At 48.9% G+C, this 19,020-nt stretch overlaps 1 protein-coding gene across 3 annotated transcripts in view; it reads left to right on the top strand.

Moving 5' to 3' along the window:
- ABHD2 (abhydrolase domain containing 2, acylglycerol lipase) overlaps nt 1–19,020 on the top strand; it is a 109,325-nt gene that overhangs the window by 14,719 nt on the left and 75,586 nt on the right. For all 3 annotated transcript variants that reach the window (XM_040493692.1, XM_040493689.1, XM_040493690.1), the window contains exons 2-3: nt 9,090–9,192; nt 11,638–11,837. In XM_040493692.1, the coding sequence (XP_040349626.1) occupies nt 11,644–11,837 (194 nt within the window). In that variant the 5' untranslated portion in view covers nt 9,090–9,192; nt 11,638–11,643. The remainder of the gene's footprint in view (nt 1–9,089; nt 9,193–11,637; nt 11,838–19,020) is intronic.

Genomic DNA, 19,020 nt, shown 5'->3' with positions numbered 1-19,020 from the left:
AGGTAAGGATTGAATGGTTTCTCTGTGGTGGAGAAAACCGTTTTGCTTGTGATTTTACTAAGCACTTTACCCATTTGACCTTGTCCTCCGGTAGGAAGTGTAAGTACCTTTTCAGCAGGGCTCTTCGCTAATGGGAGAGGCCAGCTTCCTTTTCTGTATTTGAGTAAGGGCTTGTAAAAGTGCTCAATTCAATGTGCGTGCTTAACTGTGACTCAGTCTCCTGCTATTTTTAGGTTAGTGATTTTCTTTCGGGAAAGCTGGTGGGTTGGTAGCCATTCCTGACGTTGACATGTGAGGTTCACGTTTTCTCACAGAGGGTAGCTCTCCCCTTACTAGGAACTTGTAGGACATCCTCCGAAATGCAGCCGGTTTGGCGTGTGACCTTATGACTTTGTGGAAGAATACGGTTACATTAAAGTTAATACGTGAGTGAGTTCGCGCAGAGAGGCAATTTCAAGGCCGGAATTTTGGCCACAACTGAAAACAGCGTCAGCATAAATGTAGTTAATTATCTGTAAATTCTTCCCCCTTCTCTCTACCAAATTGTGTGCAACTGCGGGCAGGCCCTTCATTTTGTAGCCCCTGATCTGTAAGAGATACTGTGCTAGGTCACCAGGGGGCTTTCTCCCTCCTTGCCGTGTCATCTCCCTCCCGTCAGCCGCTTCCCGGCATCTTCACACGAGCCGCCAACGGCCACCCGGGCTGATTTGCTGGAGGAAATCTCGTCCAGGTCCTCAGTGCTCAGTATTCAAAAAGAAGCCTCGTGGGGCATCTGTTGAGGACAGGAGCGGCCTGTCGCTGCCAGGGCTATCCATCACTTCGGGCTTGAGGCGGTTACCCTGACGGCTCATCCCCGCAGAACTCTCCCTGCGAGAACACGCAGGCCTGGAACAGCCTACGGATGCTGGGGGGTGGTTCTGTGAGCTGCTGGCACAGGGGCTGACGCGGGGCATTGAAACCTCCCTGGGAGCGAGAACGGGGCCCCAAGTCAGCCCGGGCTGTCAGAAGCGTGCAGTTCTGGGTAGACCAGGATGTACCTAGGAGCCTTCTGGGGACACCGTCCTGGCCCCGTGGCCGTGAGTGACAGTGAGCGGCCGGCCGGCCGGGCTTTCTCCTGGCAACGTGCTCTGGGCCTGTGTCTCCTGTGGAGTGGCTTCTTCAGATTGTTCATTTAGTTGCTTTTTTTTCTCTAACTGCTCTGACTTTTGTAGTTAAGTGGCAGAGAAAGTGGGGTAGAAACGGGCCCTTTCCCTCCCCGCTTTCTCCTCAAAGTTGTCACGTTGTCGACGTCTAGGGCTGACTGCGTTTTAACCAAGCGGCCACCCACAAGGCTACCGTTGGGGTGACGTGAGGGTTTCGTCGGCGGTGTGCCGTGGCCTTCCACCGGCCTTCCTGACTCTCCTCACGGGGCCTGCGAAGCCTGCCAGAGCCTTCCGGTGCCGGCCTGGGGTTTTATTTCAGGGCGTCGGAGAGGTTTGTCAGCAGAGCCAGGCCAGGCCAGAATAAGTTTACCCCGCAGGCAGGGGTGTGGGTGAGGGGTCAGCCCTTCCGCGGGGAAGGGGGGACCCCCTCAGCAGGAGACAGAGGGCGCGTGTGTCAGGAGCACGACCGGAACCCCTTTCAGTGCAGAAACAAGGACGCATCTTGGAACTGTGAAGAGCTGAGAACTTGGTGAAGAACGCTTAGTATGTAGTGATTCGTTAAGTTCAACATGGTTCCACGTCGGAAGAATCAAGAGGAGTGTGTCCCGGGGTGAATCCCGGACTTGTTGGAGGAGGTCCAAGCAGTCAGCCAGCCAGTTACTTCATTTTTAAGGAGGGTTCTGTGTCAGGTGGGAAAGAATATCTTCTAGGGTAATTTCTGTCAGATAAGGGAGCTTTCTAAGGAAAACGGGAGGAGGGCTTAGTAGCGGTGATGGGATAGCTCGTATTTGGGGGCCCTTCGCTGGATGCCAGGAGTGTCTCTGGATCAACACGTTCAGGTCGCAGTTGAGCCCCGAGGACAAACCCCATGACCGGTGGGGCTGGGACTTGACACTGGGCTCTCTCGCTCCAGGGCCCGAACCTACACAAAATCCACGTCTAACCAGCGGGGAATAGAAGGAGAGATATTCCTTAGGAGTTTGGCTTGTTTTTCCTTAAGAGGTATTTACTGTGAGACCCACAGAAGGACTGGAGCCTATCGGTCGGGTCCCCTCAGGTTGGAGGAGACACCCCCTCCCCACATGTCCCCGTCTCTGGCTTCCTTAGGTCACTGATACTAGGAGAGGAGACGGTGGTCTGACAGCTGAACCGCAGAGGCCAAGAAGCCAATACTGTGTGTGCACAGAATACGATTTGAATTGTGTTAATGAGTAGCCTGTGAGCGTTCATGTCCGCTCGCTGATTTGGGCCGGAGAAAGGGGCAGACGAAATAGTACAAGGGAGCTTGTGTGGGTCACCAGGAACCTTTCAGAAGGACGTGACAGATCGTGTCTCTGGCCTCTAAGGACAGAAGCGGGGAGCAATGGAGTCGGGAGAGGTCATTTGGGCACATTCTCTCACAGTGCTGAGAAAGTCTGAAATCAGGGTGGCTTCCTTCCCGAGGGCTCTGAGGGAATGTCTGTTTCGTGCACTGCTCCTAATTTCTCTTGGTTGCTGGCAATCCCTGGCATTCCTGTTCTCCGTGGTGCACCGCTCCAGTCTCTCCTTCCACCTTTCAGGTTATTTTTTTTCTTAAGTTTATTTGAGAGAGAGAGAGAGAGAGAGAGCACGAGTAGGGGAGGGTCAGAAGGAGAGGGAGAGAGAGAATCCCAGGCAGACTCCATGCTGTCCGCGCAGAGCCTGACGTAGGGCTCCAGCTCACAAACTGTGAGATCATGACCCAAGAGGCAACCAAGAGTCGGCCACTTAACTGACTGAGCTTCCAGGCGCCCCTCTATTTCCATCCACCTTTAAAAGGTCTTCTCTGCGTGTCTGTATCTCTGTGTGCAAACTTCCTGCTCCTTACAAAGACCCCAGACGTGGAGTTAGGGCCAACTCCAATCAGTGTGACCTCCTATCTAAATGACATCTGCCAAGAACTGATATCCAAAGGAGGTCACATTCACAGGTCCCAGACGGTCGGGAATTTGGTGGGGGGGGGGGGGGAGCCCCCCCACACAACATATCCCACCACACCGTGTAATGAGTTTTCTGTGTTTGAAGTCTCTGCTCATTTTTTTCTTTCCTTCCTTTGTGTTATCAGTGAACATTAATATTCCAAGGCTGAAATCATCATTCACCCACGCAGGTGGAGGGACTGTGACAGAACTATGGGCATAAATGGCACAGCTACAAATGTTGAACTTATTTGAAGGAAGAACAAAGGCCATGAGGGCTGTTGCTCTTGAGAGTCGTGTTAATGATGCACAAAGTCAGCCGGCAACAGGGGCTGTCTCTTGTTACAGAGCACGGAGAGTTTTTCCTGTGCCTATTAGCCACGGACTGCAATTCTATCCCTAGAATCTCAGAAATTTTGAGCTGTAGGAGACCTTTGGCATCATCTGCTTCTAACCTAATCCTCTCATTTTACAGAGGAGGCCTTTGGGGCCCAGAAAGGTTAAGTGACTTATTCAAGGTCACTAGATAGGACGAGCAGGGCAGGCACTAGGACCCAGGTCTCAGAACCCCAAGACTGGAGCTTCTCCCAGCCCCTCTCACTGCATCTGTGTGTCCATCTCAAAATAACGGCCTTGGCCTTGGGAGAGCAGTGGTGGAACTACTACTAGTCAAGCATGTCGTAGAGACTGAGGCACCCCTGAAAGTTCCTTTGCTCGTGGGCATTTTGCAGCACCTTGTACCTGGGTTTCCTTCTTAACGGAGAGACTACACGCGCGGTTTTAACGATCAGTTACAGCATTTTATGAGTAAATCCACTCAAAACGACTGGTGGGGGCGGGAGAGGTGTGCGGCTCTCTGGCTGAGGACCGACCCATCAGGTCTGCGGTAAGCCCAGCCCTTCTTTTCTCGGAGATTGGAGGTGGGGTGGGGGCGGGGAGATGCTTCCTTTCCCTCTGGCACAATACCCAGCCCCCACCCCCACCCCCACCCCCCACCTTCTGTGTGGCTTCTTTTCCCCACCTGGGCTGCCTGATGTTCCTATTAACCAGATTTCGCCTGCCCAGAAAAGGGAGGAAGGGGCGCACGAAATAGTACAACCGCAGCGTAGTTTGCTATGTCTGGAACAAGTTCAGAATATTAATCCTTTGTGGCAGATTGAACTTGGAAAGCGAGAGCACCATGAAATGAAATGCAGCAAGGTAAATTAAAATGAATGTCAGGAGTTTTGTTCTGAAATTGCCAGTTAATTAATGCCTGGTTTTATGCACACATATTCATACGTACTTAATATATGTGTTAAATATGTATTTTTATATATATATAATACATATATACTGCACGCACACATGTCCTCTCTCACACTTACACATATGTCTTCTTAAATTCTGTATTCAAGTCCCAGTTCTAGATCTAGCTGCTCCATAAGTCCTTCCCTGGTTAATTTTTTCCTAGGCGAATTTATTCTCGTCCCCAAGTTCCTAAAGTATAGATAGCCTTAAGATAAACTTCTTTTCAAACTCTTGTTGCACAACAGTGCAGTGGGAACGCGAACTGGTGCAGCCACTGTGGAAAACAGTATGGAGGTTCCGCAGAAAGTAAAAACGAGAACGACCAGGGCAGCTAGGTGGCCCAGTCGATTAAGCACCCGACTCTTGGTTTCGGCTCAGGCCACGATCTTGCGGTTCATGAGTTTGAGCCTCACGGTGCTTGGGATTCTCTCTCTCCCTCTCTCTGCTCCTCCCCTGCTCGTGCTCTGTCTCTCCCTCAAAATAAATAAATAAACATTAAAAAAAGTTTTTAAAATAGAACTACCTTAACAATCTGGTAATTGCACTGGTGGGTATTTATCCCCCAAAGTACAAAAACACTAATTCAAAGGGATAGATGCACCCCTATGTTTATAGTAGCATGCTAAGCAAAATAAGTCAGAGAAAGACAAATACCAGGGGCGCCTGGGTGGCTCAGTCGGTTAAGCGTCCGACTCTTGATTTCAGCTGAGGTCATGATCTCACGGTTCGTGAGATTTCGTGAGATTGAGCCTCGAGTCCGGCTCTGCACTGATGGCCTGGAGCCTGCTTGAGATTCTTTCCCTCCCCCTCTCTCCCCACCACCCCCCCATTCAAGCTCGCTCTTTCTCTCTCTCAAAATAAATAAACTTAAAAAAAAAAAAAAAAAAGGAGAGGGAAAAAAAAAAAGAGACAAACCAAGAAACAGACTCTTAACTGGAGAGAACAGGAAGGTGGGGGGATGAGGGAAATGGGTTGAGGACTAAGTACACCGGGTGATGTACCGAAGTGTTGAATCACTGTTTTGTGCACCTGAACCTAATGTAAACACTGTAAGTTAACTATACTGGAATTAAAATAAAATTAAAAAAAAAAGATAAGCGTCTTTTCTCCCCAGTTAAAATGAGAGTTCTACTTTGTCGCGGTCCTACGCAATGCTTAGTACAGTGGTCGGGTCCTTAAGCCACTGAAGTTCAAGAGAGGTGGCCCTGGGGACACCCTGCTCCTTGGGACTTCAAGTCCAAGCCTTGGATCAAGGGTGCATATCTGGACGGTAATAATTAAAAAAAATCCTTCATAGGGTTGCCTTCACTGAATTGAATTCAGTTTAAAACCTTGGCATTTTTTGAGGGTTGCAGAAATTAATTCTCTGCTGCATTTGCTATTAAAAAAAGTTGTAGGAGGACATTGCCTATCACATCACTCAAGGTCCCCTTATATAAAGTCCCGCAGAGGCTCTTTTTAAATAACTCTGGTGCCAGAAAAGCCCTGCTTCCCCTTCATATCTGTCATGCTTTCTGGGATAAGAGCACAGACATGTTCTGTTTCTTTCGATTTTGGAGAACCGTAGGTTTGACTGGGTTTCCGTTTTTCCTTTCGCACTCAGAAAGCTCAGGTCCATTTCTAGGCTTGCTCCCGTACATAATCGTGTACATTGAAGAGGTGTTTTTCTTGTCTAGATGGTCTTAATTTCTTAAGATTTTGTTAGTTGCTATTTTAAAGCTTTTTTCCCCTAATAAAAATATTTATTATTATTATTATGAATTTTGGAAAAGAGAAGAAAAAGTGTCTGTACTCTAATAACCCAGTGATTGTAGCATCTGGAAAGATTTGAGCACATAATATTTCCTTCTGGGGGCACCTGGGTGGCTCATTTGGTTAAGCGTCTGACTCGGTTCAGGTCACGATCTCACGTTTTGGGAGTTCGAGCCTCTGTGCTGACAGTTCGTAGCCTGGAGCCTGCTTCAGATTTTGTGTCTCCCTCTATCTCTACCTCTTCTCTGCTCAAACCCTTTCTCTCTCTCTCTCTCTCTCTCTCTCTCAAAAATAAACATTAAAAAAAAGAGTATTTCATTCTGTAGCATTGGAAATTGCAGACCAGAGATTCTAGAAGTAACAATGGCTTAAACATGCAAGGGATTATTCTCTCACATAAAAGAAACCTGGGGGTAGGCAGTACAGGTCTGATACAATGGCGCCATGAAATCATCAGGGACCCCAGGCTTCTGTCTTTCCACTCTGCTGTCATCTTAATGTGGCTTCTAGAATGACCTCAAGGTCACTTCATGGCCCAAGATGGCTGCCGGGGGTGCAGCCATGTTGCCTACATTCCAGGGATGCCGGAAGGGAGAAGGATGGAAAAAGAGTTAACTCCCTGCCTTTTAGAGAGTCTTCGGAGAAATCAGACCAGCGCCTTCAGAATTGGCTAGAATTTAGTCATGTTGATTCACCAACCTGCAAGGGCAGCTGTAGTTTTTTCCCAGTAGGCAGGACCATTTTACAGGTCTCTGTTACAAGGAAGAAGGGGCGACTTCCTTCTGGGAAGCAGTGAGCCGTCTGCTACATTTCTGGATCGTTCTCCATGCGTATATGTTCAGTGTTTTCTTGAATCCGTCTCAGATAGTTTGTGGGAAAAGTCAAGGCTTAGATAAACATCAGTGGGAATAACAACAAAACACTACATTGTAAGTACCACTCCGCCCTTCCATAGTTTTTCTATGAGTTTATTATTTAGACGTATGCTGATGGTGTATGTTTTGAATATTCAGTCAATACAGAGTTATCCAGGGCCAGAGAGATGTTATGCAGGTTTCTCCACGGGTAGCGTATTCTGATGCCCGTAGGAACCACTCAGACATCCTGAATGATTAAGCAGGCGGCGGGGCGCGGGGGGTGGGGGGGTCAGTGTTGCGGACCATGATGGAGAGGCCTCATCTGGAGGGGGCGGCCCCCTCTCAGCTCCATCCATTGTTGCCAAGTGAGAACACAAGCTCAGCGTTGCCAAATCTTCTAATTTTTTTTTCTTTTTTTAATGTTTGTTTATTTCTGAGAGAGAGAGAGAGAGAGAGAGAGCGCATGCAAGGGAGCCGGAGAGGGGCAGAGAGACGGGGGACAGAGGATCTGAAGCAGGCTCTGTGCTGACAGCAGAGAGCACGACGCAGGGCTCGAACTCACGAACTGTGAGATCATGACCTGAGCTGAAGTCAGACGTTTGACCAACTGAGCCATCCAGGCGCCGCAATTTTTTTTTTTTTTCCCAAGAGACACCAGAAATTCAGATTTTTTATCTGAAATTTCCTGCTGTTTATAAGTTGGCAGTCAATAAACTCAATTTTTTTAAATGCCAGCCACAGGCAGCGTCATCCGGTGGGCTTCTGCTAGAGGATTTTGGTCTGTCCCGTCCTGTTTTCCAGTTGGTGGCCGAGCCCGGGAAAGGTCAGGCACGCTGTGATGTGGCTGAGGACTTTGCTCTTTGGTCCCCACCTCAACAAAGCCTGGCCCTCCGTGGCTAATTTGTCTCAGAATACGAAGAAATAATAAAAATCTGAGGTTGAGCAAGGCTACTCTGAAGGTTAATTGGGTCCCCCCTTCAACCGGCTTTCATTTCCGGTTGAAGTCATTTCAGCGTAGTGGAATCGGAGAACACCGGGCTGGGTTCCCAGCTCTGCTGTCTGTCTCACTGCTGTGTGACTTTGGGCAAGCCGCTGGTGTGTCCTCTGCGTTTTCGGCCTTGTCCTTTTTCTTTCTTGCCTGCTTCTCTCTCTCTCTGTCTTTTCTTCCTTTCAGATAGTACAGCGTGGTGGTTAGAAGGAGGGCCTCAGGAGCCAGATACGAATCCTGGTTTCTCTACCTAATCGCTGGGTGGCCTTGGACAAGTTGCTCAGATTTTCTATGCCTCAGTTTCCTCATCTGCGAAATGGGGATAATAATAGTACCTACTTCACAGTGTGCAGCAAGGATGCAACGCGCTGGTGTGCACGGAATGTCCCAGGGACAGAGCCTGGCACGTAGATCGCACTGTGTAAACACTGGCTGGCCCCTCCACCCCCACCCTTTTCTCTTTCCTGTTTCCCCTGCTGCTTTGGAAGCCATGCATTTTCAGAGCACTGGGCCCGGCTCTGGGTCCCCACTCACAGGGAGCACGTTTAGCTCTTGGCGCCCCTCCACAGCCAGCCCCCGGCCCCCAGCCCCGATGCAGACCTGGCAGGCAATGTGGCTTTCCCACCACAGGCTTCCAGTGCTGTGCTGTTCTGGTACGGGGTTTCTGAGCCCGTCCACGCCCTTAGCCTTGTGACATTTTTTTTTTCTGTTGTTGCTGTATGTTTGGGAGAGAAGGAACGAGTCAATTGACTGCTGTCTTGACCTCAGGCCTTGCTGAGTTATTGCCTCGGTCACCCAGGTGATACCCGTCAGTTGCTTCTGAAGATGATGTTAGGAGATAAAGCGTGAGAGCCGTGTGGGTTTGCCTTAGCCGGAGTTCTGAACGCAGCAGGTAACTTGTCCTGGAGACCAGAGAGAGCCCGTCAGCGTGTGGCTCCACCAAGATTTTCCCCGGCAGGTTTGTGCCAACAGCCGAGTGGCCAAGAGTGTGGCACCCGTGTTAATGAAAGAAATTGCCTTTTTCCGTAAAGACTGGAAAGGAAGAGAAACTTCACCTGTGCTTTCATTTTAATTAAATTGCCTCTTTCTCATCCTTTAGAACCTGACCATCTCATCTTTTCAGCTTTTAGGTTAATTTGAATAAGAGATCGGACCTGAGCGGCCCCGCTGGACAACTCTTCAAGGACAGTTAATATTCTCAGTAGAGAGGAACAAGGGGCATAGAGGTATGTATGGCCCAGACTTTTATTTTTGCTTCTCCTCCCTTTATGTGAGTAAGCAGTGAGAGGAAGTGGGGAGGGAGGGACTTGTTTTCTTAATTCAATAAAATTTCAGTTCTTGACCCACAAGGAAACTGGTAAAGCCACCTGCTGCGTCTGTCTGTTCTCTTCTCAACAAAGGGGACAAGAAAGAGCCATGTTACCAGCATTGTGTCAGAGAGACTTTGGAACTCCTGCTGGATCTTGGTTTGGGCCCTTTGCTCGCTAGACATAAAAACCCGTATTAGTGAACAGCAGCATCTTGGAAATTTGTCTCCTGCCGGCTCGACTGGCTTAGGTGGCAGGGTTGCGGTGAATTGAGGGACCAGCGCTGTGGAACGCTTTGTGGTGCTGTGTATGTTTTGAGGCCGCAAACCCCATGGAGAACCTGATTAAATCTGCAGATCCTCACCACAGAAAGCTACGTACACACAAACCTTCACATAGAATTTTAGGGTGTTCCTGGACCCTAGAGTACGGTAGGGGGCCCACCGTAAGTTACTTATAAACCGTAAGTTTATAAGTAGACTTTAGGAGACATGGTCCCAGGAGTGAGGTGACACGGGTCCAGAAGTTAGGTTTTAAGGCAACTGTCTGATCATAAAGGTTCAAAGGTTAATACAGCTGAAAGTATATTTTGAGATCTAGCCTTGATTCAACATTGTGTTGGATAAATTTTTTTTTAAGTTTTTTTTAGGTTTTTATTTATGTATTTTGAGAGAGACAGAGAATGAGCGAGCGGAGGAGGGACAGAGAGAGAAGGAGGGAGAGAATCCCAAGCAGGGAACCAGGAATCCACGCAGGGAACTGTGAGATCATGACCTGACCCGAAATCAAGAATTGGCTCCTAAACCAACTGAGCCACCCAGGCGCCCCATGTTGGATGTTTGAAAATTATTTTCTTGCCTTGACGGTGGAAGGCTAGTTGAGCCGTGATCCTTGATGGCCTTTCTTACTGAGTTGGCACCCCTGCCAGAAATCATCGGCGGTATGTTCGGGTCCTGCATTTGCCAGAGTCACCTTGACCTTTGAAAAGGGTTTCTGGGGTAAAGAAGAAAAAGGGGTCTCTAGGGAGTTCATCCGGTTATGCCACACATTTTCGGGAGATTGTTGTGTCTTGCCCCTTCTGCCTGTGCTGTTGGCCACCGGAGTGCTCTGCTGACTGTTTTTAGCAGAGGCTAGTAGACGCCATTCCAGGGAAGCTGTTGCCATAGCTACCTTGGCTGTGAGTTACCATTTTCTCCTTTTTGTTAGCTTGTGGTTTCCCTGATTTTTAAGGTAACAGCTAATGTGCTGTTTTTCTTCTGAGCAGCAAGGCAAAGACTGGATTTTTGTTGCTGTTCCCCTTGTTGTTGTTGATGTTTGGTTTTCTGTGTTTGGAAGGTGTGTGTGTGTGTGTGTGTGTGTGTGTGTGTGTGTGTGTGTGTGTGTGTTGTATGTAAGGTAAAGCTACCACAAAAGATAAACTATTAGGAGAGCTTGGGGGAAAAGCCGAATCTGCATTCACATTTTCCACACTCCCGATTTTTGGTTTTGGTCTGGCGGTCCACTTTTACCCTGATTTGGGGACGAATGGTTGTAGTCAGGTACACCCTACCTGAAACCCCCAGGGTCAAAGATCGCTGCCACCTGGGCCGAGTCTGAACTTGACCCCAGCACCGGGGCTGCCCCTGAGGAGCAGATGGCTGAGTCACACCCAGGTCGCTTTCGCCCCTCCTGGTCTGAAAATAGGGGGTGGGGCCCGAGGGCGCGATAGTCACATGTGTAGGCAGTAGCATCCGTCCCGGTCTCTGTTCCAGGCTGTCACCATGTCACTTCGCACACACCTGGTGCGGAGCGATTCACGGCCGCCGGTCCACAGAAACCAGCGTGCCGCCCCCAGTCTCTGGCCGGACTTTCCCCTGCTCCCCAAAGGATGTTCTTGTCAGCATTTTCTAAGCTGCTTATCTTCGAAGTGCTCGTTAGATTAAAAACAACCGGGGCACCTGGGTGGCGCAGTCGGTTAAGCATCCGACTTCAGCCAGGTCACGATCTCGTGGTCCGTGAGTTCGAGCCCCGCGTCGGGCTCTGGGCTGACGGCTCGGAGCCTGGAGCCTGTTTCCGATTCTGTGTCTCCCTCTCTCTCTGCCCCTCCCCCGTTCATGCTCTGTCTCTCTCTGTCCCAAAAATAAATAAACATTGGAAAAAAAATTAAAAAAAAAAACAAAAAACAACCAAAAACCCTACCCAGTTTATCAGTGCTCGGGACTGTGTGTGATTTGGGCTGTCGCCAGTCCCGGTGATGGCTCGAAGGCCCCGATGGCAGTTGCCCCGGGGACGCTATGGACATCTCATCTCTGGCTTTGCCTCTTAGTGTGGTGGCTCCTCCCCTCCTCACTGTGCTTCTGACCCCAGACATGTGCTTCTCCCCAGATCAAGATGAATGCCATGCTGGAGACCCCCGAGCTCCCGGCCGTGTTTGACGGGGTGAAGCTGGCCGCAGTGGCTGCCGTGTTATATGTGATCGTCCGGTGTTTGAATCTGAAGAGCCCCACGGCCCCGCCTGACCTCTACTTCCAGGACTCGGGGCTCTCGCGCTTTCTGCTCAAGTCCTGTCCTCTTCTGACCAAAGAGTGAGTAGACCTCGCGCCCACCGTATGCCCATCTGCTCATCTGTTTGGCTGGTGCAGTGTTCAGAGAATCTTGTCACATTTTGTCCTCAAGGCATCCATGTAGGATAGGGTCATTGGTGTCAAAACCGCCACAGTCTCAGTACATATCTGGTGTTTGAATCCTGGAGGGTAGGAGACAGGGTCGGATCTTCGTTGCCTAGAAGCTTCCCTCCCTCACTGTGGTGTCGGCGTCCGTGACGAGGGCCTTGCGGAAAGCAGTCGTCACGTTTAGGTCGTATTCTAGCCCTTTACCAAGTGTGCTGTTGTCCGTCCTCAGTCGGAGGAACTGTGCTTACCGAAAATAATTACTGAGCGAAAAAGCACGGACTTCCTAGCTGGGTACTCTCCACCTCTGTCATTGAAAAGTACTGAATAGTAGCCAAGAGAATACTTGCGTTGTGAGGGAGCCAGGTCTCCCTGCCCGAGGCCCGGGCCTGTAGATGGGAGGTGCCAAGGGTGAACGCTGCTTCTGACAGAGGAACCCTGATGGCGAAGAAGCGGCAGTCTGTGTTCCGTCACACCCGTCTTCAAGAGGCGCGTGGTGTTATTTTTCCCTGGTGACGTCTTCCGAACAGCCCTGTCTTCCTTTAGGGCTCGGGCCACACGTGGGGCACGAAGCGTCCCTTGCTCTACTGGGTCTGAATCTCTTCCCGCTTTCTCCTTCTTGCTGCTTCACCACCTGTGCCTCTTGCCGCCGATTCTATTCTGCCGGGTGCACCTCATCCGATGGAAGCTGCCGGCAGAGCCGTCTTCCTGAACCGCGTCCCCTCGGCGCGGAAACTCGAGTTTCTGATACTCGGAGTTTCTGATACTCAGTGGACGGTGGTAGAAGTTTTCCCTCTCTCCCGACAGCACCTCTCACCCCCTCTAGGCGGTTGGTGACATCGGGCAAAAGATCTTCTTCTAAGAGTGGACAGATGGGCCGCAGACCCATCTGAGAGTTTGGGCCCTTGCTTTGTCTTGTGTGATTATCTAGTTGATTTTTACTTGCTCTTAGCCAAGGGCGACGAGCTGCCCTTGTGGACTCTGTGTGTTTGGGGTGTTCGCGTGGAGTTTTCTTTGTTGCAACAGTGACGCCAGGCCCCAAAAGTTAAGTTGAGAGTGACTCAGAACTCAAGTCGTGTCGCCTAATACTTGTGGAGTGTCACATACGGTACAGATGTCATCATGTCGAATTTGGAACCGCTAAGGGGCCTTCACATCACCACAGGGGGACGGGACAAGTGGGCAGTAGGAAAGTCGTTCGTATTCAGCAGCGTTTGCGGTGAGAAAGCTCTCCTCCCTGAGGGCTGTGCACAGAATCTGTGTGCTTTCCAAATCGGCCGGCATTTTTCTTCGCCACTTAATTTATTATTATTTTAATGTTTATTCTTTTTTTTTTTTTTTTTGAGAGAGAGAGAGAGCGAGCATGAGCAGGGGAGGGGCAGACAGAGAGAGAGAGAGAGGATCCGAAGCAGGCTCTGCACTGACAGCAGTGAGCCCGACATGGGGCTCCAACTCACAAACCATGAGATCGTAACCTGAGCCAAAGTCGGACACTTAACCAACTGGGCCACCCAGGCGCCCCTTCACTACTTAGAGAATTCACTAGTCTGGACTGGCCAATACCATTGGCACCTATTTTCATATTGAGCGGGACCCAGCTAGACCAAGTTCCTCGCCATCTTATTTTTAGAGAAAAAAAATGAAGGTATTAAGTAACTAGGTAAGCTAATGTGTAGATTAGATGAGTGCAAGTTTCTTCCCAGCGTTGGTTCCTGAGTAACTAGAGGAGGCCACAGAAAAGCTGCTGTTTTCCAGGCTCTGGAAAAACATCACATATGGTTTGATTCCATAATAATAGTTCCAACCTTAAAAAAAAAAAAAAAAGTTGATTATAGCAGATTTTTACCTCTTTCCGTGTTTTCCTTTAAAAAATAACCTAGAAACATTAAACCCAACAGTTCTCTTTGTTCTTTTTCCTCTCTGGCATGCTCTCTCCCTCAGCCTGGGGTGTGGCACCATATGACGTCCCGTTGAGATGGCCCCACCCACTCTCCTGGTGTGGAAGTGGATCCCCGGCCACAGACCTCCATGGGACCCCCACTGCTACACCACCCCTGTCATTAACCAGCCACACGCTCCCTCCTGGTGAAACCCAAATTAGGGAGTGGTGGAGATCAGCCTCAGTTACTTACCCACAGTTTGAAGGTAGTTCCCCAAAGACTGTTTCCTTCCGAGACCTGTCCCTTTGAGAATGGGACTAGCCTTCTCTGAGCATGTAGGAACATTACTTAAACAGTTAAATTCTAAACACCCGAGCTTTCTGACTTGAACATGACAAATGGTCAAAGAACAAAAGGGTTCACTTTTTCCCCTCCATCTTGTAACCTTTTTTTTTTTTAATGTTTATTTATTTTGAGAGAGAGAGAGAGAGAGAGAGAGTGAACAGGGGAGGGGCAGAGAGAGAGGGAAACAGAGGATCTAAAGCAGGTTCTGTGCCGACAGCAGGAGGCCAGTGTGGGGCTCGAACTCACAACCCGTGAGATCGTGACCTGAGCCAAAGTCGGACGCGCAACTGATTGAGCCACCCGGGCGCCCTAACTAACCTCTTACTTTTTATTTAGGTTCTAATCTTAGAAATAACTACATCCTGCTCTCATGTAGCTTATCACTAGAGTGTTTCACGTTACCCTGTTTTGTCTATGTTACTGCATTTTAAATTTGCTGAGTCTCGCGTAGACATTATTCATTTACTCTTAATGACTTTAAGGTTGGACTCATTTTTCCTCTCATTTTGAGGATGAGGAAACTTCCCAGTAGCAGAGACGGTAACTGAATCCAGCCTTGGTTCCCCTCTTACCCATGGAGAGATGGGCAGACTCTTCTCAAGGTGCAGAGAAGTGAGCAGAGAGCACTAAGGGGCTGGCCCGAGATGAGAGCCTTCGGCAGGACTGGCCCCAGAGCGGCCTTCCGATTCCCACGTGACCCTCTTTCTATTTTAATCGCTCTGTCGGGAGCCACTGTCCTTGATGTTCCTCCTCTGTGTCACATTTCTGTAACAGCCTCCCGTGTATTTGAAGCTGAGGACAGGAAGCATGTCTGTTATGGGTGAAAGTGCTTCTCCTGAGACTTTGAAGATTTTTTTTCCTAGCGGAAGCCCGTCTGCAGCCTTCACAAACAATGGCCTGGGCTAGAAAGTTCAGTTAACTGATTTCCCGCAAACTAATGGTGTTACTCGGTTAACCTGACTGAAGGCAGCCGGTTATTATGACTTAGGTGTGGAATCAGATCTTATCCCCCTGCTGTTCTGCTATAGGGAAAAAAAAAAAAGCTGATGAAAGGTGAAGATTGAAAACATGTTATGAGAATAAATTTTTTTTCTCTGTTTCAACATTAGTTTTTGAATCTGTTTTAAGATAATCTATCCAAAGATACATTAATGTCTGGAGGAAAACACGGCATGATGTGTTTCTTGATCACTAAGCAACAGATCAATATTTACCTAGTGATTCACTTTTTTTTGTTCTCAGGAAATGTCTGCTTTCAGCGAAACCCGGCAGACTAAAGCTCAGTTCAGAATTGGGAGAAAATCTAGATGATGCTACAAATCTCCACTTTTTTCTGAATTAAAAGTTTAATGCATATGCATTTTCTGAAACTGAAAAGTAAAGTAAACCACACGAAAATCATCTATCAGTCTCCTACTCAAAGTTCCATCCCATTACTCCTTGGGTGATCATCCCTGTGGGTTTTTTTTCTTCCGTAGAGACTTTCCCCCGCAAAATCAGGGGTCTGTCTGTATAGCATTGGGTGGCCTGCTTTAATACTGAGTATGCCATGGACACTTGCCCATGCTGCTATGTATTTTCTAACACTTGATTTTTAACAGCTGGAGAATCCTGTCAACCATTCAAATTTCTAGTGGCTGTTGGCCGCAGTGGTACAGAGAAAAAGCCGTGAGTTGAAATTTGGCCTGGGATGGAAACCTCGGTCTTCTACACGAGCTGCGGAAACCAGGACCAAGTGACAGCCTTCCTGGCCCTTGCCTTCCTTCTGTGTAAAATGAAACAGGCAGCGCTCCCATGGTGCCCTTCGGCATGAGCAACCTGCGTCTAGTACCACTGTTGTCAACCACGCATCAGAGAAGTCCTCTTAGATGAAGGACCCTGGGGGTGGGGGTCCTGGCTCTAGAGTAAGGACGAGAATGCAAAGAGAAGGTTTTCTTGTGTATCTGCCTTCTCCTACCTGTTTCCATCCCCCATGTTCTAGGATGGGCTGGCAGTAGCCCCCTTGGGCTTTGGCTTTTTTAAGGACTTTTTTTTCCCCCGGTGTTTTTTGTGCATATGTGTTTATTATATAACATAATTGATTGATGCATACAAACTGGCCACTTGAAAGTTTCAATTAGAAACATATCTCATATAAAAAATTCCATTGATAAATGTAATGCCATTTCATCGTGTGTAGCATCATAACATATTTAACCAGTTTCCTATTTTATTGGGCAATTCTCTTTCCTTTTTTACATCCTTGTAATTATAACCATTGCGATGGTGGATGCATATAGAGATCTGATTGCTTCCTAGGGTAAATTCTTGTTAATATATTTGCTGTATAAAAAGAAGTACTCAGTTTAAGGAATTTTACATATTTTGCCAAACTGTTTTCCAGAGGAATTTTTACAGTTTATTTAGTTTATTTATTTTGAGAGCAAGAGAGAGAGAGAGAATGTGTACATGAGCAGGGGAGGGCCAGAGAGAGAGGGAGAGAGAGAGAGTCCCAAGCAGGCTTCACACTGTCAATGTACAACTTGATGCCGGGCTCTATCCCACGAACCGAGAGATCATGACCTGAGCCAAAATCAAGAGTTGGACGCTTAACCGACTGAGCCACCCAGATACCCTGGAATTTTTACAGGTTATAATCTCAGGAATGTAGTAGGTTTCCCTTTTCTTCGTATTTTTGTCTCTGTTTCCTCATCTGCAAAACAGGAATAATAGCTATAATACAATTCATTCCCACATTCTAGGCTTGTTGGGAACGTAGGTTGCAATAGCATGTGAAAATGGTTTCTGTGAAGAATGAGAAGCTTGAAGTTCCACGGTCTTGGTGGAGTTTTTTCCCAGTAACCTGCCGTTCTCTGTCTTACTGTGGCTTCCTTCAGCCTCTCCTGTAGTTGCTGATTCTCTCTCTTTCTCTCCCCCACTCTCACTGACTTCGGTGCTAGCCGATCACTTTACACTCAGTACAAATAAGAGAGAGTCTGGAAAGGTGCTGTTGTGACCCACTCAGCAAGTCGCCTGTACAATGCATCTCCTACTTACCTACTTTATCCTTAAAGTAGTTGGAAATAACGTATCTCCCTCCCAGATTTTCCAGCCTGCTCTGTGTAGAGCCCAGAAAAACCCAACAGGTTATGTAATCTAAAGAGGGGGATGGGTCATTCCCTCTCTTTAAGCGCTCTAAGTACAAAGGGTATTTTGAGCTATCATTTACATATAGTAAAATGCACAAACCTTAAGTATACGGGTCAGGACCTTTTACATCTGTATTCACCCGTGTGACTACCTCTCCCTTGGGCTTTTCCCAGAGTGTCCTGAGTCACCTCCTTGCCTCTGACCCACCCACGTGTCACAGTACCACCCGAATTGGCTTCCTGGAGCAGGCCGGCACCCCACACACCAGTGTGGCCCCAACCTACCTGTCCGGCCTCACCACCTGTGGCGTTCTCCTGCGGCCCACTGAGTGCCTGCCTCCTGAGCTCTTACCCCGGGCCATCCCCAGGTCCCCCCTCCTTTCTCCCTCCACCAGAGTGCCTCTCTCCTGGCATCTATCCTGAGAAATTCTCCTGATGTCTCCCCACCCCTCTTCGGTCAGAACGAGCCCCCCCTCTTCCCACCTGCGTGTTTCCCCAGCGTGGGGTTCCTGTGTCCATTCAACACACTCCACCTTGTTTTCTGGGAAATCGTTTCGATCTCTTTTCTTCATCTGTAAGGTACGGGCGTCCCAAATGCAGAGCCACACTCGTGAGGAGACAGGACAGGATCCCTAGTGCGCGCAGGTCTTAAGTATAATGCTCTTTGGTCTTTCGTTTCCCACTGATGGGTGTGGGCGAGGGATGTTGCGCTCCAGAGAATCGGTGTGCCTTTAACTCTGACAGAACTGTAGTTTTGGGGACGTCACTTACGCTGTTTCTGAAAGAAGACACCTTGGGGGTTTTTTCGGTCTTAAAGCGGGGCAACCCCAGATATATGCATAAAAGCAGTCTGCAGCCTCCACCTCCCCTCGGGCCCTGCCGAAGTTTCCATCACCAGGCCCTGGTTGGGAAGTGAAGCTACGAAGCAGGTGCCCCATCCCTGGAAGCCTGCTGTTGAAATGTCTATATTCCCTGTGGGAGGCCAGGCTTCTGCTTTTTCACTCATGAGCAGGCCTGTCGGTGTGGGTCGCGGTGTAGCTCAGGATGAAGGCATTTGGGAGCTGGGCGGAGTGCTTAGCTAATAGACAAGCCTAGAAACAGATCGTTGAGGTGCTCTCACTGGGCACAAGAGACGTGTAGGAACCCGCAGGGTCCGGAGAAGGAAAGCAGTGTGATCGAAACCACCGCCATATGTCCGTGGGTCCTTTCTCTCCTGGAGACTAGTCTCTCTTCTGCAGCCAGCTAACCCCTGTACTCACGGGAGCTGGATGATTGTCCTCTGTAGGGGCGAGAGATCCCTGAGACTTGGAGATCAGAGCCACACCCATTCCAACACCGAACCAGAAGCAGCAGCTGACTCTGCCCTGTGTCGTGCCCTCCCTGAGCATTTCCTCTTTGAAGTTGCTTCAGACACTCGCAAGAGAATGGCAGAAAACGCCATGACCTTTCCATAGGTGGTTAATGGGTTTATGTCGTACTATGCTTTTCCCATCTCTCCTCCTCACTCACCAGGGTACAAACTCCAAACAAGGCTCCTATTGGAACGTTGTGCTCGTCATAATTCGTCCATGTCTTTGGTTTCCGTGAGTCTTGGTTAACGAACATTTGAGGATCTACTTCTCTGATACCCGTGTCGGAGATCTTAAAGAAGGGTCATTTTTAAAAACGTTTTCAGGGGCGCCTGGGTGGCGCAGTCGGTTGAGCGTCCGACTTCAGCCAGGTCACGATCTCGCGGTCCGTGAGTTC

This window comes from Herpailurus yagouaroundi, unplaced genomic scaffold, assembly GCF_014898765.1.
Source record: "Herpailurus yagouaroundi ecotype Mexico unplaced genomic scaffold, PumYag 185, whole genome shotgun sequence".
Lineage (NCBI taxonomy): Eukaryota > Metazoa > Chordata > Mammalia > Carnivora > Felidae > Herpailurus > Herpailurus yagouaroundi.
This window is presented reverse-complemented; position numbering and strand designations above follow the sequence as displayed.